Source organism: Coregonus lavaretus, assembly GCF_964263955.1.
Source record: "Coregonus lavaretus genome assembly, chromosome: 17".
Taxonomy (NCBI): domain Eukaryota; kingdom Metazoa; phylum Chordata; class Actinopteri; order Salmoniformes; family Salmonidae; genus Coregonus; species Coregonus lavaretus.
Window position 1 is genome coordinate 14,976,685 of NC_140004.1, and position 24,989 is coordinate 15,001,673.

At 45.6% G+C, this 24,989-nt stretch overlaps 1 protein-coding gene across 1 annotated transcript in view; it reads right to left on the reverse strand.

The window, feature by feature from the left end:
* Positions 1-200: 200 nt before the first annotated feature.
* Positions 201-24,989, reverse strand: part of cacna1ba (calcium channel, voltage-dependent, N type, alpha 1B subunit, a) — a gene marked incomplete at its 3' end in the record, with an annotated part of 138,523 nt that continues 113,734 nt past the window's right edge. The window contains exons 30-50 of the mRNA XM_084180933.1: positions 23,631-23,768; positions 22,000-22,201; positions 20,766-20,930; positions 20,187-20,297; positions 19,973-20,056; positions 18,829-18,945; positions 18,633-18,698; positions 18,337-18,428; positions 17,877-18,027; positions 17,541-17,668; positions 17,173-17,269; positions 10,251-10,356; positions 9,513-9,620; positions 6,350-6,477; positions 5,943-6,181; positions 5,612-5,747; positions 5,287-5,403; positions 3,619-3,657; positions 2,448-2,649; positions 1,350-1,570; positions 201-773 (exon numbers count right to left, since the gene is read on the reverse strand). Of these exons, the coding sequence (XP_084037059.1) occupies positions 201-773; positions 1,350-1,570; positions 2,448-2,649; positions 3,619-3,657; positions 5,287-5,403; positions 5,612-5,747; positions 5,943-6,181; positions 6,350-6,477; positions 9,513-9,620; positions 10,251-10,356; positions 17,173-17,269; positions 17,541-17,668; positions 17,877-18,027; positions 18,337-18,428; positions 18,633-18,698; positions 18,829-18,945; positions 19,973-20,056; positions 20,187-20,297; positions 20,766-20,930; positions 22,000-22,201; positions 23,631-23,768 (3,220 nt within the window). The remainder of the gene's footprint in view (positions 774-1,349; positions 1,571-2,447; positions 2,650-3,618; positions 3,658-5,286; positions 5,404-5,611; positions 5,748-5,942; positions 6,182-6,349; positions 6,478-9,512; positions 9,621-10,250; positions 10,357-17,172; positions 17,270-17,540; positions 17,669-17,876; positions 18,028-18,336; positions 18,429-18,632; positions 18,699-18,828; positions 18,946-19,972; positions 20,057-20,186; positions 20,298-20,765; positions 20,931-21,999; positions 22,202-23,630; positions 23,769-24,989) is intronic.

Sequence of the window (24,989 nt, forward strand, 5' to 3'; positions counted from 1 at the left end):
CAATTTACTGAATCCAATTTAATTTTCATCCAGTTCCTAAAAATGGTGCTGCTTTGTTCACATTAAAATGAATTCCAACCCTTCCTTGGCTTCCATTAGCTTTACATACAGCAACAGTGTTAACTAAAGCCTTCAAAAAAGATGATAAAACTCATCATGATTCCTCAAAAATGCAATAAAAACATCTGTTCAAAGCCATGCTAGCACCATTCCTCCTCCTCTGCCTCGTGGTAGTATCTGGGTGCCCTGGCGCCAGAGCCAGAGCCCAGGCTGGCGTTGGCATTACCACCAAAGGTGAAGTGGTATCCGTTGGGCACTGCACCGCTCTGCTGGGGTGGTGGAGGCAGGTGGAGGGGCCCCGGCCCCATCTGAGGCAGTGCAGTCCGAGGGGAGCGTGCTCTGGCAGCATAGGGGCTCAGCAGCTCGTCCCGGAGGCTGCAGTACAGGCTGCCCTGGCCCTGGGGTTCACTGTGACAGTAGCCCAGGAAGGGCTCGGAGCTGATGCGGGTGACGGGGGAGGGGATGTGGGAGGAGCCACTGTGCAGCAGGGCGTTGTGCTCGGACAGCCCGCGGCTCAGCCGGCCAGGACTCAGGGTGGGCAGGCCGCTGCCACACTGGGCAGACACAAAGTGCACAGGGGAGGAGTTGGCAGTCTTGTAGGCCACCCCGGGTCGGGGGGTCAGGGGGGTCTGGGGTAGCTGCCTGCGTCCACGGCTGGGTGTGCTAGCCCCTGAGGTCATCATCACTGGGCTGCCTTTAACCGAACCACTACCCTAGATGAAAATTGGACAAAGCAATTTAAAACAATAAAAACGATGAGGTCATGGTCACCAGAAGGAAGATAAAGACACCAAAATCAGATGGAGAGGAGAGAGAGGACAGTGGGAGTGGACAGACGACACAACCAAGAAGGACAGGGCAGTCATTGATGGGAGAAAAAAAGAAAGGAGAAGAAGACAGACAAAATGGACAGAAAATGGTGAATAAGAAGAAGAAAAGTGGAAAGAGAATTGAAAGGCCATGAGTGGTTGTACTACAGGCAGAAAGAAGAGAAAGTTGAGTTTCAGCAGAGGCAGAACGGGAAAGCAGACAGATCCTCATCAGAGAGTTGCACACAATATACACTGTGCTGTACTAAATCAGACAGACATATACTTACTGATAATGTGTAGTGTGTGTATTATTCAGATTCTCATTGTCATTGCATACCTGATTCCTTCCCATGCTCTGCTCATATCATATCATGCCTACAGTATACCCTGCCATGTTTTGTCCTGCCATATCCTGCCGTACCCATACTGTGCCCTGCACTGCCCATATCCTACCCTACCCTACCCATGCCCTCCCACCTGCTTGTTGATGCTGGGGTCCTGCACCTCGATGGGGGAGGTGGCACAGCTGGCAGTGGCAGACTTGGTGATGTGGCAGTGTTCCCTGCTGCCGTAGCGATCGCAGGAGTAGTAGCGCTGCTTCTCCCCCGCTGTTGAGTGGTGCTTCCTCTCATGGGAGCGGCCGCGGTCCTGCACCCTGTCTCTAGACGAGGGCTCTGCAACCGGGTTACCTGGTGTACCTTAGTGGGAATACAAAACAGGCTTAGGGTTAGGGTTATGGCCAGGGTTAGGGTTGTGGTTGAGGCTAGGGTAAGGGCATAACCCATAACCCTAACCTATCCCAATCTTGGCATAACCCTAACTCTAACCCTAGCCATATGTTCAATCCTGGCCTCAACCTACTGTAACCCTAACCCCCCCCCTCTGAATTCCCCCATTCACCTCTGAATTCCCAATTCAACCCCTGATTGCACGCAGCATATAATATCTCACTCTGAAAGAGAAGATTCTTAAACACTCACAAAGACCAGACTACTAGCACACCAAAGGCTTTTCTTCTTCTAAGACAAGAGGAGCCCATAAATTAGCAGGTCATTGGGTGTGCATGTCTGTCAGTCCCTTTTATCCGTGTGATAAAGGCCAGCTGCAGAGCTCCATTCTAACACCCAGGCCTGAACGATGCCTCCATGAAGCCCAGAGCTGATCTCTATAGATGAGCCCCAGCCGGCTGGGCTGTGGTCTGCTTCTCACTCTCTGACTGGATGGAAGGCAGTAAGGTAGAGATGGCTACACATTCACACTCTAGTAACAGTGGGGGACAGTGAGCTGCAGGTCTTAATGGTCAAACTCCCACATTTTGTGATCAGGGTATTGGTGGTGGGCACTCATATAACATACATAACAAGACCCCCTTTTACCTCACCGATAAAGTGATCTGTGTATTGCACATTTAAAACATGATTGGCATTACTGGAGCAACAATTGCTCTATATAAACTGGCAAAAATATTATTCCCATGTGTTCCAAGAATATGATTGAGCACAATCTTTGATGTGTGTGTGTGCTTGTAGTGTGTGTGTGTGTCACTGTGTATGTGTGTAGTGTGTGTGCACTAACCAGCGGTGCTTGGCGTCCTGTTGAGTGACCGCTGCTTCTTGTCCCTCTCTCTGCGGTGGTGGCAGCGGTGGTGGTGGTGGTGGTGAGGCCTTTCCTGGATGCTGGGTGTCTCCAGGGTGTAGTCACGCATGTTCACCTCTTGGGGGCGCTGGGGAGCATGGGTGGACGCAGAGCGCGTCATTGGGCTGCAGTCAGGAACAGGCTGTGTGGGACCAATGAGGAATAGGGATCACTGACTAGTCTATGGAAATTTCCATCGCTGCTATGCTCAGTGAAATGAGACCGGTTCTACAGATGTTGATCTCTTCTCCATCTATACGGTCTCTCAAGGCACATACTGTTCTTTGAGCTGCAGTTTTTTCATTGTGTATTGAACTTACTTTTTTGAGAAATTGTATCTGTTTTAAAAGTGAACTAGTAATTATCAAACTGGATTCCTGATCATAAAATGAGAGTTGAGTGTATGGGATAAAGGAGACGTATGCACCTCTCTGACTCTATTGTGAAACACAATTTCCACCTAGTGGAGACACATCTGTCCTACAGAGCCTCACTGCAAAACATACTACTCACATTTTCAATGTCCTCAAAAATATAGCCACCTAGATAGATTGCTGTTGGTAAAATCATAGACACGGCTACCAATTTCCCTAAGTCTTAGTTGGCTGCTTGAGGATAAGAGCATCAAAGGGGAAACTGAAGCAATGGTTCCACCAGTGGCAGCAGACCTGTCTCTCTTCAAAACAGCTCCATGAATCACTAGTTTACTATTGACCAAATCCATAGGCTTGGTATCTAAGAGCAGGTTGGAGTGGGCAGCTGTGTTTTAATGAGAGTTGTTCAGTCCCCATAGAATGATGAAAGGAAGAGACTCCTCTGTGAGACACTCACTGTACCTGGCTAGACCTTTGATTTACAGATTTCATCGAGCTTAACTCTCATCCTAAAATAACACAGTATATCTCTCATATTGTATACGATAGAACAGCAAACATGTAGACTGGGTTGTTAATGTACTACCAAGTGTCAAAAACATATTGTACAATCATATGCTTGCGGAACCTAGCATTTTACACAATATATTTTTACACATACTAATACATTGGGATCAACAAACAAAGTAGATGTGGTGAAGAGGAGATACTGAGGGAGAGGAGACAGAGGTACATACGGCCAGCAGGGTCCCCGGGGAATGGTGTGACTGGCTCCTCTGTCACACAGCGGAGAACGAGGAGGAGGAGGAGGAGGAGGAGGAGGACCATGGGAAGGCATCAAGCCAAAGAGACAGGAGAGAAAATGAGGTGTAGACGGAGAGGGTGACATTGAACAGTTAGAAGAAGAATAGAGGAGAAGTAGCAAGAAAAAAAACAGAGGTGTCATTACATGCTTATTAAAAAGAAATGATCCCCTTGTAAATATGACATAATCATGGTTAAAGGGCCACTGAGGGCATTTGCCGTTCAGTACACCCTTTTATAGAAAGGGTAAATCGGTGATATCTCATTGTGTTTCAGCACCTGGCCATAAGACAGAATTACCTATTCCAACCAGACAGAAACGGTATTTATGTCTTTTGATACACAATGCCCCATCTCTATCAGCATACAGCCTAGATTCCTTGACCATTAATACTAAGATATCCTAGAAAACATATCTGTCTCTTTAGCTTTTGTTCTTGTGAGTCTAGCTTCTGACCTAGCAGAGGATAAGTCTATGGGCTAGAGCTGCCCCTAGGGAATCAAAACGGTTTCATCCATATTAAGAGGTGCTGAAACCACTAAATCAACATCTATTGCCTCTTATCATCCAGCACTCTAGTTTAAAGAGATTTTGGCTGGGCTTAGCTTCTCGCTGCGCTTCTTTGAGAATGAGACAAGGGGCATTTTCCCTCTCTGAGAGGCTTTAGGTGAGGGTTCATGTCTACCCTGGGTGTCACATGTCACTACTGCACAAAGAGGATGTTGAGGAGGTGGAGGCAGGCTGGCTGGGAGATTTCACGCCCTGATCCTGTCTGGCACCATGGAGCAGGAAATGAGGCATTACCCCAAAAGGGGATGAAATGTAATTAACCGATGGAAAACCAAGCTGGAGAGAGAGTCTGTTTCAGGGTAGAGTTCAGACTACGTGCCTCCCCATTTCACTCTAACGACAGCAAGCAATCTCAGAAAGGCCAACTCTAATTGTATTTGTTGAAGGATTTCCTGCCCTCGTTAGAAAAAGTGAGAAAAATTAGACAGCAGGTCAAGAAGCAAACCCCCTCTCCTCTCATCCCATTTATCCCCCTCTTCACATTCTCTATCCTATAGTAACATGATTACGCTCTTCCTCCCTGAACGCATGAGGGATCACCCCTTTCATTTTCTACCCACAACCATTTTGAGACACAATAATTCTTTATTTTCTTCTGTTGGCAGCAGAGGAAAAACGATACAGGACAAATAGTTGGCGGTCTTCCAGGCTCTAATCAAATTATTCAGGACTTCTTCTGTGCACTAAAAGTAGGATCAACACGCATTCATTCTAATTGGCCTCTGAAAGGAATGCACTTAAATGCAACAATCGATCAACATCAATATCACTCAGGAAATGAGTGATATTATATTTCTTGGGACGAATTGAAGGATTCATTTTTGTTCTTTTTCAGCAGTTATACTGCAGTAATATTGGATGAAATTGAACCCCCCATTGAGATAGCCACCTGACCATAGTAATCTGCCCGCAGTATAGCCACTGATGTGTAACAAAATGCAACCATGCTTTCTCCAATAGAGTTTAGTTATGGCATGGCGCATCTGCTGTGCTTCACAAATGATGTGTGTGTGTTAGGGTGTGTCTTTACCTGCAGCTCTGTGTTGAGGCGGGGCATGGACACAGCCCTCCCCTGGCTCTCCAGTCCAGACCCAGGACCAGGCACAGTGCTGTCACTGGTGTCCAGCTTCCTCATCTCCACTGACTCCTGGAGGACGTAAGACACACACATAAGCATGCATGCACACATACATGCAAGCGCACACACACACAGGGATAATTGCTTGCATACAGATAAGTACATCCAGTCAAGTTAAGTACTAGGAACAGATACATCAGGTGAGAAAATGCAGGACGCAGGCCATGATGTTCATGTGTGTAATACAGCAGAGGGCAGTCTGGACTGGCTACAGTACCTGGGGAATGGTTGTATCTGGGACATCTTCAGATTGGCCCCTTTGGACAGTTTTCTTACTCCTGGGTCTGTGGACCTCTCTTGACTTCTCTGACACCCAGGAGGACGATCCTTTCATGGTACTGTCATGGCCTGGCCTGAATTGTTCATCATAAACAAATGTAGATGTTATTGTCATACAACGACTAACTGATTGTAAATTAAAACAGTTTTTTATTATCATTGATGGTAACGTCACGGCTTTGTCAAAGTCAAAATACAGATAGAATTGTCATAAACGTTAGAATTTTTTAAAATTGTTTTAGACACTACCCGCTTGCTAGTGAACTCACAGTGTGCCTCCGTTGTTGAGCAGTGTGGCGCTGGGTCTAGGTAGGGCCTGAGGCTGGGGCTGAGGAAGTAGCTCACAGGGATGCTCCATGTTGAGCAGTGTGGCGATGGGTCTAGGTAGGGCCTGAGGCTGGGGCTGAGGAAGTAGCTCACAGGGAGGCTCCATGTTGTTCATGGCCTTCTCCTTCTCCTGCTTGTGAGCCAGCGGCAGTATTGGTTTAAACAGAGCCCCCACCTTACCCTGTGGATGAAAGATGGCAAGATGCTTAACATACTGAACATGCACAATATTGATCCAGGTCTCTGCCTCCAGCATATAGTCAATCAGGGGTGAAATGTGTGCCTCCTGGGCATCAGCAATAATGTGTGTGTGTGTGTGTGTGTGTGTGTGTGCATGTGTGTGTGATACCTGGGAGCCGGCAGCATTCTGTTGCTGTTGCTGCTGTTGCTGCTCCTTGAGCCTCTTGGCTCGGTTCTGCTTGTAGTAGTCAAAGATCATCAGGGCTGCATACACCTTCCCAACAGTAAGCTCATTGGCTGAGAGAGGTACAGAGGGGAGTGGTTGAGGAAAACTTCTGATTCATCCATTATCTCATCCATCTGTATTGGTCTCATCCAAACTCTCTGATGCCAGTTTATTGCCAATACAATTCAGTCACACCAGAGGTATCACTTGAAACAATGAGGGATTTAGCTGTTTGAAGATAATTGGTGCATGCCAGGAGTGAAGAAGCATCTGTCTAAAATGCCATTGTTCTCAGGTGAGATGCTTAGATCCTGCCACAAGATGTCAGTGGAGGCAAAGCAGATGACTAGAATCTTAACTGATGGCCAAGTGAGATCAGAGGTCTTGGCTGTCATCTACCGTTTGGAAGGGAATCAACTCTTAAAAGAGCAGCAAGTATATTTTTTGTATTCAATAAGAAGCTGTTTGTATTGTCTTGCTAGGGCAATTTAATGTGCGCTGTCTTTTACCTAGTAGCCTAGTTAATCATAACTGTCTGATTGCTCAGTACTTGTGACTGTTGTTGTAGACTTAGATTAGTTTCAGGCCTATTTGTGTAACAGTCCTGCGAATTTGTGGGCGTGTTATATTGTAGGGAGTGTTCTCTTCACCTCTGCTAAGCAATCAACAATCAAACCGAGTTGTTCTGCAGAGTTATTTGAGGAAGGAAAGCGAGGAAGGAAAGCGAGGAAGGCTCCACACCACTCTCTCACTTGATTATCTTATCTAGTTATTTTCTGATGATCTCATTTGACTATTTTATAGCTTTGCCAAGTATGTGTGTGTTTCCCATCCCTGTTAGCTCCTCTCCCTGTAGGTTTTACAGACGCTCCCGACCCTGTGGCTGCAAACCTTCTAATTTAGTGTATCCTGCGCACACTACCCATGTGGAGTTCCTAGTCTCCGGCAGAGTTTGAAACTGCCGATCTGTGGTCAATAAGGCTGAGTTAATCTCAGCCTATGTTCCCCTTCAGTCCCTACACTTTTTGGCCCTGACAGATACATGGATTTCCACAGATAACACTACTACTCCAGCTGCTCTCTCATCATCTGACTATGTGTTCTCTCATAGTCCGAGAGCATCTGGTCATCGCGGTGGTGACACAGGGCTACTCATTTCTCCTAAGTGGAGATTTTCTCTTCTCCCCTCTCTCACCTGTTTATCTCCTCATTTGAATTCCATGCTGTCACTGGTCCACTCAAGCTTAACATTGGTGTCATCTATCACCCACCAGGTGACCTTGGAGAGTTTCTCAATGAGCTTGACACCTTGATAAGCTAATTTCCCGAGGATGGCTCACCACTCATCATACTGGGCGACTTTAACCTCCAGACGCCTGGCTTCAAATTAATTTATTTCCACCTCGTTTTCTTTCCACTCCTTTCGTCTTTAGACCTCACCCTTTCCCAGTTACCTCCCCATCACAAGGCAGGCAATATGCATGACTAGAGGCTGTTTGCCTACTAATCTCACTACAACCCCGCTCCATGTCTCTGATCACTACTTTGTTTCCTTTTCTCTCCATCTTTCCTCCAACCCTACCGACTCAGCCCCTACCCAGATGGTCATGCGCCGCCGCATCTTCGATCTCTCTCTCCCGCCACTCTGTCCTCTTCAATCCTATCCTCTCTTCTTTATGGTAAATCCTTCTCCCTCCTGTGTCCTGACTCTGCCTCTTCGACCCTACTCTCCCTCCCTTTATGCATCCTTTGACTCTCACTGTCCCCTTTTCTCCCAGCCGGCCCGACCTTCCCCTCCCGCTCCGTGGCTGAGTCACTCACTGCATGCTTACAGAACAGGGCTGCGGGCAGCTGAGCGAAAATGGAGGAGAACTAAACTTCTGGAGGACCTATCATCCTTCCACTCCCACTTCTCTACCTTCTCTTCCTCTGTATCCACTGCTAAAGCTGCTTTCTATTACTATAAATGTCAAGCTTCTGCCTCCAACCCTAGGAAACTCTTCTCCACTTTCTCCTTCCTCCTTAATCCTCCTCCCCCTCCATCCTCCCTCTCTGCAGATGACTTTGTCAACCACTTTGAAAAAAAGGTTGACGACATCTGCTCCTCTTTCACTCAGCCTACTGAGTCCACTGGTCCCACTCACACAGAACTACCCTACGCCTTGACCTCTTTCTCCCCTCTCTCTCCAGATGAAATCCCCACCACCTCAAGCTCAACCTCAACAAAACGGAACTGCTCTTCCTCCCGGGAAAGGCCTGCCTGCTCCAAGACCTCTCCATCATGGTTGACAACTCCAAGGTGTCCCCTTCCCAGAGTGCAAAGCACCTTGGCGTGACCCTGGACAACACCCTGTCATTCTCTGCACACATCAAAGCAGTGACTCTCTCCTGCAGGTTCATGCTCTACAACATCCGTAGAGCACAACCTTTCCTCACACAGGTAGCGGCTTAGGTCCTAATCCAGGGACTTGTCATCTCCCGTCTAGACTATTGCAACTCTATGTTGGCTGGGCTCCCCACTTGTGCCATCAAACCCCTGCAACCAGAATGCCGCAGCCCGCCTGGTGTTCAACCTTCCTAAATTCTCCCATGTCACCCCACTCCTCCGCACACTCCACTGGCTTTCAGTCTAAGTTCGCATCATCTTCAAGACCCTGGAGCTTGCCTACGGAGTAGCAAGGGGAACTGCTCCTCCTTACCTTCAGGCTATGCTCAAACCTTACATCCCAACCTGAGCACGTTCCATCACCTCTGGTCTCTTGGCCCTCCCACCCCTACTCAGCCCAGTCAAAGCTCTTCTCTGTCCTGGCACCCCAATGGAGGAACAAGCCTACCCCTAAAGTCAGGACAGTGGAGTCCATGCCCATCTTTTGAAAACATCTGAAACCCTACCACTTTGAAGAGTATCTTAAATAACTCTCACGGGACAATGTACTTGATACGATTGTGATATATTATGTTGTTTCAGTGAGGAGTCTGGGGCTCGCCACTTTAAGACGTGGAATAAATAGAATCACACACACTCCAGGTATCCTTCTTGTAAAGATGAAATATATCAGTGACATAAAGCAAGGATCAGAGAGGACTGTCATGCAGAGGTGATTACGTTTGTGTGGTGTCACCAACAGATCCATAGTCTTCTGTGAAAGGCTTGGCCAAACCGTAGAGAGCTCTTTCTTCAGTTCAGCATCAGAAAGACGCTGGGCAACCATCCCTGAGGAGAAGATCGCAAGAGAAAATAGAATATTCTAGCATCAAATACACACAATTATCTAATTTAAGTATAATAAAGACAGAAAAGTAAACATGAGTTTGCAGAGTCATTGTGGAGGTGAACCAGAGAGAGAATAGCTTATTAAAAGTGGCAGTGAGCAGTGAAGCTAGAGAAAAGCATATTGCACTGTGCCATCCTTCAACTCTGCAGTACAGGCCCTAAACACAAAACCCACCACAGAGCAGCCTAATGAGACCAAATGGGACCCATATCTACTAATGCAAACCCTTCTGTAAGCAACAAACAAGCAGCATATGTCCCTGCAACACATGCAGGGGACATCACAACACCTGTCTGTCTGTCTAGGAGGACAACATGTGACGGACGGCTAAATCTAACATTTACAACTAGTGTTTGTTGCTTTTGCTTGAGTTGGCTTCATCAAGTTGGCTTCATGATAGCCGAGGTATGCACCTCACCTATCATGTATCACACATTCTGAGGGTGTTGGATTGTGGAACTTTGGCTGAGGGTACAAGGGAGAGGGGACAGGGTAGGGGGGCAGAGGAGAGGGGACAGGGGGACAGGGGAGGGGGCAGAGGATAGGGAGAGAGAGAATGGCGGTCTCACCTGAGGATAGTTTGATCTCCAGGGCCGTGCGGATCAGGGCCATGAGAGTGGAGGTAAAGTGGACTGTGTTGTCATCAGCGATGGGCATGTTCATCTTGACTAGCCGCTGGAGAGAATGTGTGGACGGAGGGGGAGGTTAGAAACACACTTCTACTGTTAACGCTTCATCCAGACCATCAGCCAATCAGGAGAAACAAGTCTGTGTGCTGGTAATATTCACAGAGTATTCTCATGTATATTCAGTGCTTTACCTGCTTTTATTTCAACAATACAATAAAATATGATATATCAGATTTTTTTCTGGTAAATGAATCATTTGGAAGGCTTTATTATTAAGTGGATTATTTATCTACAGCACACAAAAAGCTTTCTCAACGAGTACAAAGAAGAGACAAACGAAACATTCACATTCACTGCTATTGGCTACAGTATGCACTATGCTGCAGGTCAAAGTGCACCGGTGCAAGAGTGACATTGATCGAAATAAAAATGAGAAAGGGCATGTACGCATAACCATGGAAGTGCCTCAAAGATCTCAGGAGCTCGACTCTGTGGTTGCTATACCAACAATCAAACTGAGTCAAAAAGTGTTTTGCTGCTCAAGTCAATAACATCTTGAGAACCAATGCCTAGCATCTACAGAGAAAGCATGTGTCACACACAGTCCATTCCAAATAACCTGAACTGCTTATCAAAGAGATGATATATACACCACTATATGCATACACAGCACTATGTTTGATGTTTAAGCTATTGTGGTAGAGTTGAGCTCCCCTGAACACAAAAAGCATTCACCTACTATCAGTGGCAGTGCAAAAGTACGACAGAAGTCAGAATGAGAGAGGAGAGGAGGGGTGAGACACAAACACACCCACCCATACATGTGCACACAACTCGATAGAGAGAAAGTAGAGATGAAAGACAGGATGAGAAAGAATGAAAGATAGAAACACAGAGAGTAAAGCACACATATTTCTCACACAGGAAAGCAACAGAAGCCACACATACTGGCCCACAAAACGAAAAAACCCTGGTAGGTAAACTCAGGGGATAGACTGAAATAAGGTAAGGGTGAGCAATACTAAACCCCTTTCCTATAAGACTGTTAATTGATTAATACAGGATTTACATATGGGGACTGTGCTGGATTGGTCTAATATGACCTTTTGTATGAATTGTAGAATTAAATCAAAATATTCTTCCAATAATTTATCTGTGCCTGTCTGCTGTGTTGGACGTATTAAAGGGCAATACCGCCAATTTCAACCTCATATTAATTACAGTGAGGGAAAAAAGTATTTGATCCCCTGCTGATTTTGTACGTTTGCCCACTGACAAAGAAATGATCAGTCTATAATTTTAATGGTAGGTTTATTTGAACAGTGAGAGACAGAATAACAACAAGAAAATCCAGAAAAACGCATGTCAAAAATGTTATAAATTGATTTGCATTTTAATGAGGGAAATAGGTATTTGACCCCCTCTCAATCAGAAAGATATCTGGCTCCCAGGTGTCTTTTATACAGGTAACGAGCTGAGATTAGGAGCACACTCTTAAAGGGAGTGCTCCTAATCTCAGCTTGTTACCTGTATAAAAGACACCTGTCCACAGAAGCAATCAATCAATCAGATTCCAAACTCTCCACCATGGCCAAGACCAAAGAGCTCTCCAAGGATGTCAGGGACAAGATTGTAGACCTACACAAGGCTGGAATGGGCTACAAGACCATCGGCAAGCAGCTTGGTGAGAAGGTGACAACAGTTGGTGCGATTATTCGCAAATGGAAGAAACAAAATAACTGTCAATCTCCCTCGGCCTGGGGCTCCATGCAAGATCTCACCTCGTGGAGTTGCAATGATCATGAGAATGGTGAGGAATCAGCCTAGCCAGTCTCCAGACCTTAATCCCATAGAAAATCTTTGGAGGGAGCTGAAGGTTCGAGTTGCCAAACGTCAGGCTCGAAACCTTAATGACTTGGAGAAGATCTGCAAAGAGGAGTGGGACAAATTCCCTCCTGAGATGTGTGCAAACCTGGTGGCCAACGACAAGAAACGTCTGACCTCTGTGATTGCCAACAAGGGTTTTGCCACCAAGTACTAAGTCATGTTTTGCGGAGGGGTCAAATACTTATTTCCCTCATTAAAATGCAAATCAATTTATAACATTTTTGACATGCGTTTTTCTGGATTTTTGTTGTTGTTATTCTGTCTCTCACTGTTTGAATAAACCTACCATTAAAATTATAGACTGATCATGTATTTGTCAGTGGGCAAATGTACAAAATCAGCAGTGGTTCAAAGACTTTTTTCCCTCACTGTATCTCCAGCACCATACCAGTTCTACATACAGTACCAGTCATTTAGCAGACGGTCTTATCCAGAGCGGGGGGGGGGGGGGGGGGGGGGGGGTAGAAGGATGACTTTTATACTATTCCAGGTATTCCTTAAAGAGGTAGGGTTTCAAGTGTCTCCAGAAGGTGGTCAGTGACTCCGCTGTCCTGGCGTCGTGGGGGTGCTTGTTCCACCATTGGGGTGCCAGAGCAGCGAATAGCTTTGACTGGGCTGAGCGGGAACTGTGCTTCCGTAGATGTAAGGGGGCTAGCAGGCCAGAGGTGGATTAACGTAGTGCCGTAGGGTTTGTAGGGTGTGATCAGAGCCTGAAGGTAAGGAGGTGCCGTTCCCCTCACAGCTCCGTAGGCAAGCGCCATGGTCTTGTAGTAGATGCAAGCCTCAACTGGGATTACTTTTATACTATTCCAGGTATTCCTTAAAGAGGTAGGGTTTCAAGTGTCTCCAGAAGGTGGTCAGTGACTCCGCTGTCCTGGCGTCGTGGGGGTGCTTGTTCCACCATTGGGGTGCCAGAGCAGCGAATAGCTTTGACTGGGCTGAGCGGGAACTGTGCTTCCGTAGATGTAAGGGGGCTAGCAGGCCAGAGGTGGATTAACGTAGTGCCGTAGGGTTTGTAGGGTCTGATCAGAGCCTGAAGGTAAGGAGGTGCCGTTCCCCTCACAGCTCCGTAGGCAAGCGCCATGGTCTTGTAGTAGATGCAAGCCTCAACTGGGATTACTTTTATACTATTCCAGGTATTCCTTAAAGAGGTAGGGTTTCAAGTGTCTCCAGAAGGTGGTCAGTGACTCCGCTGTCCTGGCGTCGTGGGGGTGCTTGTTCCACCATTGGGGTGCCAGAGCAGCGAATAGCTTTGACTGGGCTGAGCGGGAACTGTGCTTCCGTAGATGTAAGGGGGCTAGCAGGCCAGAGGTGGATTAACGTAGTGCCGTAGGGTTTGTAGGGTCTGATCAGAGCCTGAAGGTAAGGAGGTGCCGTTCCCCTCACAGCTCCGTAGGCAAGCGCCATGGTCTTGTAGTAGATGCAAGCCTCAACTGGGATTACTTTTATACTATTCCAGGTATTCCTTAAAGAGGTAGGGTTTCAAGTGTCTCCAGAAGGTGGTCAGTGACTCCGCTGTCCTGGCGTCGTGGGGGTGCTTGTTCCACCATTGGGGTGCCAGAGCAGCGAATAGCTTTGACTGGGCTGAGCGGGAACTGTGCTTCCGTAGATGTAAGGGGGCTAGCAGGCCAGAGGTGGATTAACGTAGTGCCGTAGGGTTTGTAGGGTCTGATCAGAGCCTGAAGGTAAGGAGGTGCCGTTCCCCTCACAGCTCCGTAGGCAAGCGCCATGGTCTTGTAGTAGATGCAAGCCTCAACTGGAAGCCAGTGGAGTGTGCGGAGGAGCGGGGTGACATGAGAGAACTTGGGAAGGTTGAACACCAGACGGGTTGCAGTGTTCTGGATAATTTGTAGGGGTTTAATGGCACAGGCAGGGAGCCCAGCCAATAGCGAGTTGCAGTAATCCAGACGGGAGATGACAAGTGCCTGGATTAGGACCTGTGCCGCTTTCTGTGTAAGGTGGGATCGTACTCTGCAAATGTTGTAGAGCATGAACCTGCAGGATCGGGTCACCGCTTTGATGTTAGCGGAGAACGACAGGGTGTTGTTTTCTTTAATTGTACTATTTTCTACATTGTAGAATAATAGTGAAGACATCAAAACTATGAATAACACATACGGAATCATGTAGTAATTAAAAAAGTGTTAAACAAATCAAAATATATTTTATATTTGAGACTCTTCAAAGTATCCACCCTTTGCCTTGACAGCATTGCACACTCTTGGCATTCTCTCAACCAGCTTCATGAGGTAGTCACCTGGAATGGGGAATGGGGGGGGGGGGGGGAGTCCATCATTACTTTAAGACATGAAGGTCAGTCAATACGGAACATTTCAAGAACTTTGAAAGTTTCATCAAGTGCAGTCGCAAAAACCATCAAGAGCTATGATGAAACTGGCTCTCATGAGGACTGCGACAGGAATGGAAGACCCAGAGTTACCTCTGCTGCAGAGGATAAGTTCATTAGAGTTACCAGCCTCAGAAATTGCAGCACAAATAAATGCTTCACAGAGAGTAACAGACACATATCAACATCAACTGTTCAGAGGGGACTGTATGAATCAGGCCTTCATGGTCGAATTGCTGCAAAGAAACCACTACTAAAGGACACCAATAAGAAGAAGAGACCTGCTTGGGCCAAGAAACACGAGCAATGGACATTAGACCGGTGGAAATGTGTCTTTTGATCTGGAGTTCAAATTGGAGATTTTGGGTTCCAACCGCTGTGTCTTTGTGAGACGCGGTGTGGGTGAATGGATGATCTCCGCATGTGTATTTCCCACCGTAAAACAGGGAGGAGGAGGTGTTATGGTGTGGGGGAGCTTTGCAGGTGACACTGTCTGTGATTTATTTAGAATTCAAGGCACACTTAACCAGCATGGCTACCACAGCATTCTACAGCGATACGCCATCCCATCTGGTTTGGGCTTAGTGGGACTATCATTTGTTTTTCAACAGTACAATGACCCAACACACTTTCAGGCTGTGTAAGGGCTATTTTACCAAGAAGGAGAGTGATGGAGTGCTGCATCAGATGACCTGGCCTACACAATCCCCCGACCTCAACCCAATTAAGATGGTTTGGGAAGAGTCGGACAGCAGAGCGAAGGAAAAGCAGCCAACAAGTTCTCAGCATATGTGGGAACTCCTTGAAGACTGTTGGAAAAGCATTCCAGGTGAAGCTGGTTGAGAGAATGCCAAGAGTGTGCAAAGCTGTCATCAAGGCAAAGGGTGGCTATTTGAAGATTCACAAATATGAAATATATTTTGATTTGTAGAATTTTCTTTTGTTTACTACATGATTCCATATGTGTTATTTCATAGTTTTGATGTCTTCACTGTTATTCTACAATGTAAAACATAAAAATAAAGAAAAACCCTTTAATGAGTAGGTGTGTCCAAACATTTGACTGGTAGTGTAACAAGTTTCTAGCCAGAGGGAGGGTATTTTCTTCCTCTCCATGTCACCACAAATATCATAGTATTTGAAAATCACTGTTTTTAAACTTCTGATGATGTCATCGGGTAGAACTTTATATTTGTTTCTACAGAAAGTAGAAATGTGCCGTTTTCACATATGTAGACACTGGTATTGTGCTGGAGATAATAAAATGAGGTTGAAAAGTGGTGGTTGCCCTTTCAATTACAGAGACTGGATTAGATGAAAACCTATTTTGTATTTATTATCCTAAGGAGTTTGACACCCACTACTGTAAATGTTACTAAATGGTTAGTAACAACTTTTCACATAGTGGGGATACTGTATGTGTCTCATGGTTTATCTCTTCGCCTTTAGTGGACATCACCTCACAGGCTGAGTTTGCTCCAAATAAAGTAGCTATGCCCAAATAAAGAGGGGGAGGGAGGGAGGGGACTACACCAAAGAGATCAGATCGTTAGCAAAACAAACTAAAGAAACAAGGGAACACTGCAGAGCACAGAGATTGGCTGGAGGTCAAGCCAATGGGAAGACAGGTCGAGCAGAGGGAGTGGCTACCTTGTAGGCGACTCTTGGCGGACATTTCTTTCCCAAACCTAAGGGTGGGGACATGTGGAGGAGCATCTGATACATATCAAGGTACTTGATACGGCCACTTCACAGAGTAGGAAACAAAAAGCCAAATAAAGAAGGATGGGGAAGTTAGAGAAGGAGGAGAGGAACAAAATATAGATATTTTTTAAAGAAACCAAAATGAATAAGAAAAAACAAAAACAGAAATCTGTGTTATTTAGATTTCCAGTAGCGACATGGAGATGGATGCCATCTTTGGCCACGGTGGGCCAGGGATGCATCGGTGAACTCAGCTCAGGAGGAAGTGAGCTGCTCAGATCCCTGAGGGGAGACATGGGATGGAAGAGTGAGTCTGGAAGAGTGAGAAGAAGAACACACAGGGTGCTAATGGGGAGAGAATGACAGCATTGTACGTAGTGAGGTTGTCGGCTTCTGCATGCTGAGAGACATCCAGGGGGGGTTCACCAGAATCACGGAAACAAAGGTTTCAATGCCAGACTTGTTTAAATCTTAATTAATTCAAGCCTTCCTTTCTCTTTACAATGTTTACATCTAGGATCCCAAAAACACATTACAGCACGTAAAGACGTTGATCCAATTCAGATGTGTTCAACATCTGAATCTAGTGATCAATTTAGGACTAAACATCCGTTCTTAATGTTTAATCTAACTGTACATAGATAGGAGACGGAACAGGTACAAACCAGAATGTGTTCACTGTATACCTCGACACACCATATAGAAAGTAAGCATTGCATAGGGATTCCAATGTTAGGCAGAGTTGGGGTTTAACATGGCTTTGAAAGCTTTGTTTCCAGTCCGGCATCATTAACCAATGCCAGTCAGTCTGGAAGGGCGGGTGCTAGTGTGTAGGCGAGTCATTGGTGCACAGCCATTCACTTCAGTCTCTTGGCATAGGAACACAAAGCGCCCTAGTGGAGGAAATGTTCTGGGGTTGCAAACCTTGTATGCTACCCTATTAGGGCAGTTCTTCCCTAAGCCAAGGGGGGGCGAGATAATTCGTAACAAGTTGTACATATCGTTATAGCGAATCCGTCCGCTGCAAAAAGAACAAGCAGATATAAAACAACAACTTCAGGACAGCTTCAAGAGAACAATGATAATCAGAGGGCTGACAGGGTACTAGGAGGTATGCTACCATACCATACCCTCTACATGGGACTACATGGAGGATTGTCAAGAAGGGATTAGTCAGTCCCCTCCATACTAGCAGCTGTAATACTAGATATCTCTCTGACTGGGCACAGAGGCAAAGTAGGAGCCCCAGCCAGCCAGATGGGAGGGAGGGAGGGAGGGAGAGAGACACATACCAGGCAGCAGGGTCGTACTCAGCCCAAACACGGATGAACTCATCCAGATGATGAGGCCCCAGTATAGACGAGTCTCGAGTCAGGTACTCAAAGTTATCCATGATGACAGCCACAAACAGATTGAGCATCTGGAAGAGACGTTTCACAAGGACTTATGAGAAGAGACACAGTATGCTGGCACAAAAGACAGCCAACTAGTTTTGGACAACACTAACTACTAATCCTACGTTTCAGATCATTGCCGAACGTTAACATCCCTTATTACCAGACTGCACATCAGCAGAAAATCAAACAGTTACAGTGTATGTGTGTATGTTGGATGACATCAGTACTAACCAGGAAGGAGCAAAGGAAGATGAAGGAGACAAAGTAGAAATAGGCGAAGTCGCTGCCACACTCCTTCCCCAGGTTGCCTGACCTCTCATCGCAGGCTCTGTGACTCAAACACGACAGCATGATCTCATGCCACGCCTCCCCCGTGGCACTCCTGGAGAACACAGGGGTGGACAGACAGACAGACAGACAGACAGACAGACAGACAGTCAGACAGACAGGAGACGGAAGGACAGACGGACAGAGTGACCTTTGAGATTACACAGAACATCTCTAACTAAGTTATTTTGGAAGATGGTCACAGTGTACAACTATGGTGCCTTAAGACGTTGCTAGCTATATACAACCCCTGGCTTACAGAGTTACAGGAGAGGTAGAGGAATGGAGAGGGAGAGGGCAATTTTAATAATGTTGGTGCTTCCTAAATCAGAGGAAGGAGTGACTAAGGAAAGGGTGTATTTACCTGAACAGTAGCATGAGGGCCTGGAGAAAAGTGCGGAAGTTGTTGTGGTGAGTGATGGCTGTGTCCTCGTTGAGCTCAATGTTTCCAAACACCTGGAATAGTAAGGGATGGATTATACCCACAGATCACGACAGTTTATGCCTTATATTGCAGAAATATTTACGTATTCAATAAAAAACAGAATTTCACACCATTTTACGCTGTAGGCATATATAATCCAATTATTTTGAGGAAAAATGTTCAAGGAAGTCCAGGAGGGAATGTCCATATTTGGAAAGAATGGAAGCAGCACCGACCTGCATACCAATGATGGCATAGATGAAGAACAGCATCGCTATCAGAAGGCAAACATAGGGTAGGGCCTAGAAGGACAAGAACACTGATCAGCAAAGTGCTCTAAATACAAGTACTGTATACAGTATACTGTGTGTGTATGTGTGTGTGTATGCGTGTGTTGGTGCATGTGTGCATGTGTGAGTTTGTGTGTGTTACCTTGAAGGACTGGACGAAGGTCCAGAGCAGGATACGGATGGTGTAGCCCTGCCTCAGCAGCTTAATGAGACGAGCTGCTCTGAACAGCCTCAGAAAACTCAGATTCAACAGCCGGTCCTGTAGGGCCAGGGGACAAGAACACAGTCAACATTACAGCCTATTCACTGGAGACATTCAAAATATGACCCCAAATTACTACATATGACAATGATGCAGACGAAACAACATGATTGTATTTGGCTGGTCCTGGTTCAACTTGCTAAAGGAGGCCAAACAATACATACATACAGACCAGTTCACACAGTGCTGTAGATCGTGTAAAGAATGGAAGGATAAAGATCAATGAGACAGGAGGGGTAGTCACTCACCGTTGTCTATAACAGCAGTTGTTTAACCGTAGCAGATGGTGGGCACATCAGTGAATACATTGAACAAGAGGACAATGCAGAGAGAGGGACAGGGAGTGGCAGAGAAAGACAGAGAGAGCGAAAAAGAGAGGGAGGAACAAGGAAAAGCAAGACAAACAGAAATAGTAATGACATATAGAAAGCCCGTAAAAGCTCAAAACACACCACTTAAATCAGTCAAAGCATTGGACAATGATACAGACATCTGGACAGATACTGTTGGATACTGGACAGATACAGATACTGTATCAATATAAGTATATAACATGAATAAACAACTACTACAGGGCGTGAGAGAAACATGTTGAGTGATTCACATAGAATTGCTCAGAATATTACTAGATCATAATGACACACACACACACACGCACACACGCACACACACTGTTGCACGCAGCTGGACTCTGAATTGCCTCACATTATCAGATCCCATATCAGGCATCAGTGATGAATCAATAGTGTTAACATGCAGCTCTGTTCACAAACTCTCCCTCTCCCCCTCTTTGTCTCTGCTATCAGTCCCACTGGACTGGAGCCAAGACATCTTTGCTGAGATGGCTATTTAGCACGTTTGAGCCTGTGTACAGGCCAGGCCCACTCTGTATACACAAACTGTCCATACAGCCTTAGGTCTCTGCATGTCACTCATACTATTCTGCCTCATTAGCAAGTATTGTAATGTATATAGAGGAGAGTGGAAGAAGCACGGTTTGTGCTGCGCTGGACTCTTAACTTACATTGATTTCTGTGACCACGATGTCAGTTATACTTCCCAGCACTGTCACAAAGTCAAACACGTTCCAGGCATCCTTCAGGTAATTCTAGAACGAGAGGGATTGAACATCACTCACAGGCTCAAGGCATGCATGAATTCAATAAGTATCAAATCATTGATAACTTTTGCCATACTGATAGCATGCAGATAAACAGGAAGGCCAACAGTGAACCCACCAGCGGACCGAAGGCGATGATCTTCAGAATGCATTCCAGAGAGAAGAGGGCAGTGAAGACGATGTTGAAGTGCTTCAACATGGCCTCGTAGAAGTCTGGAGCTCCATGGAACTGGTGCAGGGAAGGAGAGAGAGAAACCAGTGTTACCAGTGAACCAACCAGTGAAGAACAAACACCATTGCATATACAACCCATATTTATGTTGATTTATTTTCCATTTTGTACTTTAACTATTTGAACATCATTATAACACTCGACATAGGCATAATATGACATTTTAAATGTCTCTATTCGTTTGTTTGTAATGTTTACTGTTAATTTTTTATTGTTTATTTCACTTTTGTTTATTATCTATTTCACTTGCTTTGGCAATGTAAACATCTGTTTTCCCATGCCAATAAAGCCCTTTGAATTTAATTGAATTGAGAGAATCACTTGATAAGCACATACATCTTAAAACAGCAACACTGTATGAGTAGGGCCAGAGTTTTCCCTGACCACGCAATCAGACTAGGAAAAACTCCAGGCCCTTGTTATATCCTACTATATTTTCTGGTGAACGAGACAGACTGTACTAACCTTCATCATGAGCACCACGGTGTTCAGGGCGATCATGATCATAATGGAGTACTCAAACGGAGGTGACACCACAAACTTCCACATCCGGTACTGGAAGGACTGCACGTTCTCTGGCATGTAGCGCGTCAGTGGCTTGGCATTGATGGCAAAGTCAATGCAGGCTCTCTGAACAAAGCGAGATGGAAATGAAAAATTACATCCAATGTTCTCTTTCATAATCGCCACCCATTTCCTCATTATCATCATCATGGTCATCAGCACAATCATCAGTCGTCAATCCGTCACTCTTTCAACCATTGCCTTCATTAGGACCATTGCATCTGTATCATCAACTCAGGGCAACAGTAGCTTCTCAGAGGCAAATACTGTGCAGAAAACCACCAATATCTAACTAGACAGCAAGCAGAGAGCCTTTCAGAGCCATGTGCAGTGGAGATGTGTGAATCCAGACAATGAATACATAGCTAGCTCCTCCTGGCTGTGTTCTGGTTCCAGTTAGCTGAGTCAAGTTAGTTCAGCATACGGACAGACACAGACAGAGGGACATACACTGAGTATACCAAACATTAGGAACACCTTCCTAATATTTAGTTTCATGAGGTAGGGGAGACGGGGGACGGCTCGCTGGCTTTTTGTCCGCCTGTGGAACCACAGATGGGGCTCCAGAATCAATCGTGGACCTGTGGACCTGTCACACTGGCCCTCAGCTGGGAGGCTGTGCTGCAGGCTCCACTGCAGCCTCACTGCCCCAACACGCACAACTGAACCCAGCATCAACAACAACAGCAGTGAGAGAGACTGTACCTGCACTGAGTACTTAGCCTAATGTAAGGGTGGGGCAGTATGATAGGTAACATCTACAGAGCATGGTGAGCATAGTGAGCTGATGACCAACAAATCACAAATGGAGAGAGGAAAAATATGAATTGTTATTGCTTTGCTTCAAAGTGAGTTTTCTCCTGTTCTGTACACTCTTAGAAAAAAGGGTTCCAAAAGGGTTCTGTGGCTGTCCCCATAGGAGAACCCTTTTTGGTTCCAGATAGAACCCTTTTTGGTTCCATGTAGAACCCTCTGTGGAAAGGGTTCTACATGGAATGAAAAAGGGTTCTACCTGGAACCAAAAGGGTTCTACCTGGAACCAAAAGGGGTTCTTCAAAGGGTTCTCCTATGGGGACAGACGAAGAACCCGTTTGGGTTCTAGATAGCACCTTTTTTTTCAAAGAGTGTACTGTACCTCATTTTTCTCCAGGCTGCACTCTGACATGGCCTTGTCTCCCTGCTCCTGGAAGGTAATGATGATCAAGGCCACAAAGATGTTGACGAAGAAGAATGGGAAGACCACGAAGTAGACCACGTAGAAGATGGAGATCTCTATACGGTAGCCTGGACTGGGACCCTGGTCCTCAAAGGTAGCGTCCACAGAGTGCTTCAGAACACTGGAGAGGAACACAGGAACCATGCTGTCAGTATATAGAACCACTCACCACAACAGCCAACTGTGGTTAAACTGCTACAACAAGTTTCCTACAGCAACTACAATATGACTAAAACCTAACTGGAAACGAGGACACCATTTCAAGTTCTATGTCTAAAATTAGGGACATAGTCAATTAAAAGCTTTTGTTTAAATGTAATAGCCATGTGATTAATGTTCAATGTTGATGATGCAAAGGTCCATTTTCATCAGCCGTGTTAAAATAGTCCTTACAGTAATAGCCCAGCTGAGAGAGAGCCTGGCCACTTAGCCCTCCGTGTTATGAGGACTGAGTCTTGTTTAATGGACTTCTACTCTGACCTAAATGACTCACCAGTCCATCAATTTTACATATCATGCATCACTGGATTATTTAATAACATAGCTAATTCAATGATTTCATTGAGGAGGACAGAGGAGCCGGAATAAGAACGAGAATTATGAACATGCCGGAAATTACACAGACGACCCTCTCTGGAGTGCTGACCCGACAAGCTTCAATACGATATTAAAGACAATTACAGAGACTAGCACAGCACATTCTCAGAACATATCCCCAGGGCAGGGTTGTTCACCCTCTATTGTTCTAGGACTGGGTCTTTCTATAAATAATGGGGCCAATGTGTGACATTGGGATTAAACAATTATAATAAAGAAATAAAAAAATGATTTTCATGCAGTTCCACATAGAATAAAAGTGAATATATTTAAATTGGTCCATAACTCCACCTATACAACATCATAGACCTAGGACTATACATCCTTTAAGCAGGGTTCATACAGACATTGGCATGTCAAATTCAAGCACTTCATTGTAATTTTCAATGACCTCAATGTTATACAATTGTATAATTTATTTAATTGCACATATAGGGCCTGAAGAAAGTAGGCCATTACCACTTTAAGAATAATGCATTTGTTAAGTCTTGCCAATGCATTGATATTCAAATTATTATTACATTCTAAAATATGTGAGAATAATGTGGATATTGCCTGACTAAATAGATTAGATGCATGCATGGCGATTTTTCTGTAGCCTATGAGGCCAATGCAGGCACACATAACAAAGCCATGAATAGTGGTAGCATTAATCTCACCATTTGAATCTCACCATCACTGTTTTTTTAATGAGAAAGTGACCAAAACCAGGTTCCTTTTTTAATGGAAGGATTTGTATGGAAAGCCAAGTTGAAGACATATGTAAGTCTGTCTGTCTGTCTGCAGGCCACAGCACATTCTCAGAACATATCCCCAGGCCTGTTCACCCTCTACTGTTCTACTGTCTGTCTGTCTGTCTGTCTCTCTGTATCTGTCTGAGAGGCACATCATATTCTCAGAACATATCCCCACCAGAGACCGCTACTGAAAAGGAGCCTGGAAAGTGTACTTACTCGGGCCAGCCCTCTCCGGTGGACACAGTGAAGAGAGTGAGGAAGGCCCACAGCACATTGTCATAGTGGAACTCATACTTCTTCCACACCCGAGGCTGGGCGGCCACCTCATCTTTATCGTAGTCCAGGAAATTACCTCTGTTTAGGGGAGAGAGAGAGAGAGAGAGAGAGAGAGAGAGAGAGAGAGAGAGAGAGAGAGAGAGAGAGAGAGAGAGAGAGAGAGAGAGAGAGAGAGAGAGAGAGAGAGAGAGAGAGAGAGAGAGAGAGAGAGAGAGAGAGAGAGAGAGAGAGAGAGAGAGAGAGAAAAGAGAGAGAAAGAGATGGAACAACTTACTGCACACATGAACACATACAGGAATATGAATACTCAGATACTCCTTTGATTAGATTGACAAGACACTGCCCATGTGACAAATCAATAAGATACCCAAACAAAAACACAAAATTAATGCAATTATCTTCAAAGCAGCACTGGACTGTTCTTCTCTCTATGGGGGAAGATACACTATATATACAAAAGTATGTGGACACCCCTTCAAATTAGTGGATTCGGTTATTTCAGCCACACACATTGCTGACAGGTGTATAAAATCGAGCACACAGCCATGCAATCTCCATAGACAAACATTGGCAGTAGAATGGCCTTACTGAAGAGCTCAGTGACTCACAGTCATAGGATGCCACCTTTCCAACAAGTCAGTTCGTCAGATTTCTGCCCTGCTAGAGCTGCCCCGGTCAACTGTAAGTGCTGTTATTGTGAAGTGGAAACATCTAGCAGCAATAACGGCTCAGCCGCAAAGTGGTAGGCCACACAAGCTCACAGAACGGGGCCACAGAGTGCTGAAGCGCGTAGCACGTAAAAATTGTCTGTCCTCGGTTGCAACACTCACTACCGAGTTCCAAACTGCCTCTGGAAGCAACATCAGCACAATAACTGTTCGTCGGGAACTTCAGGAAATGGGTTTCCATGGCCGAGCAGCCGCAGACAAGCCTAAGATCACCATGTGCAATGCCAAGTGTCGGCTGGAGTGGTGTAAAGCTTGCCGCCATTGGACTCTGGAGCAGTGGAAACGCGTTCTTTGGAGTGATGAATCACTGGCAGTCCGACGGACAAATCTGGGTTTGGCGGATGCCAGGAGAATGCTACCTGCCCCAATGCATAGTGCCAACTGTAAAGTTTGGTGGAGGAGGAATAATGGTCTGGGGCTGTTTTTCATGGCCGCTTAGTTCCAGTGAAGGGAAATCTTAACGCTACAGCATACAATGACATTTTAGACGATTCTGTGCTTTCAACTTTGTGGTAACATTTTGGGGAAGGCCCTTTTCTGTTTCAGCATGACAATGCCCCCGTGCACAAAA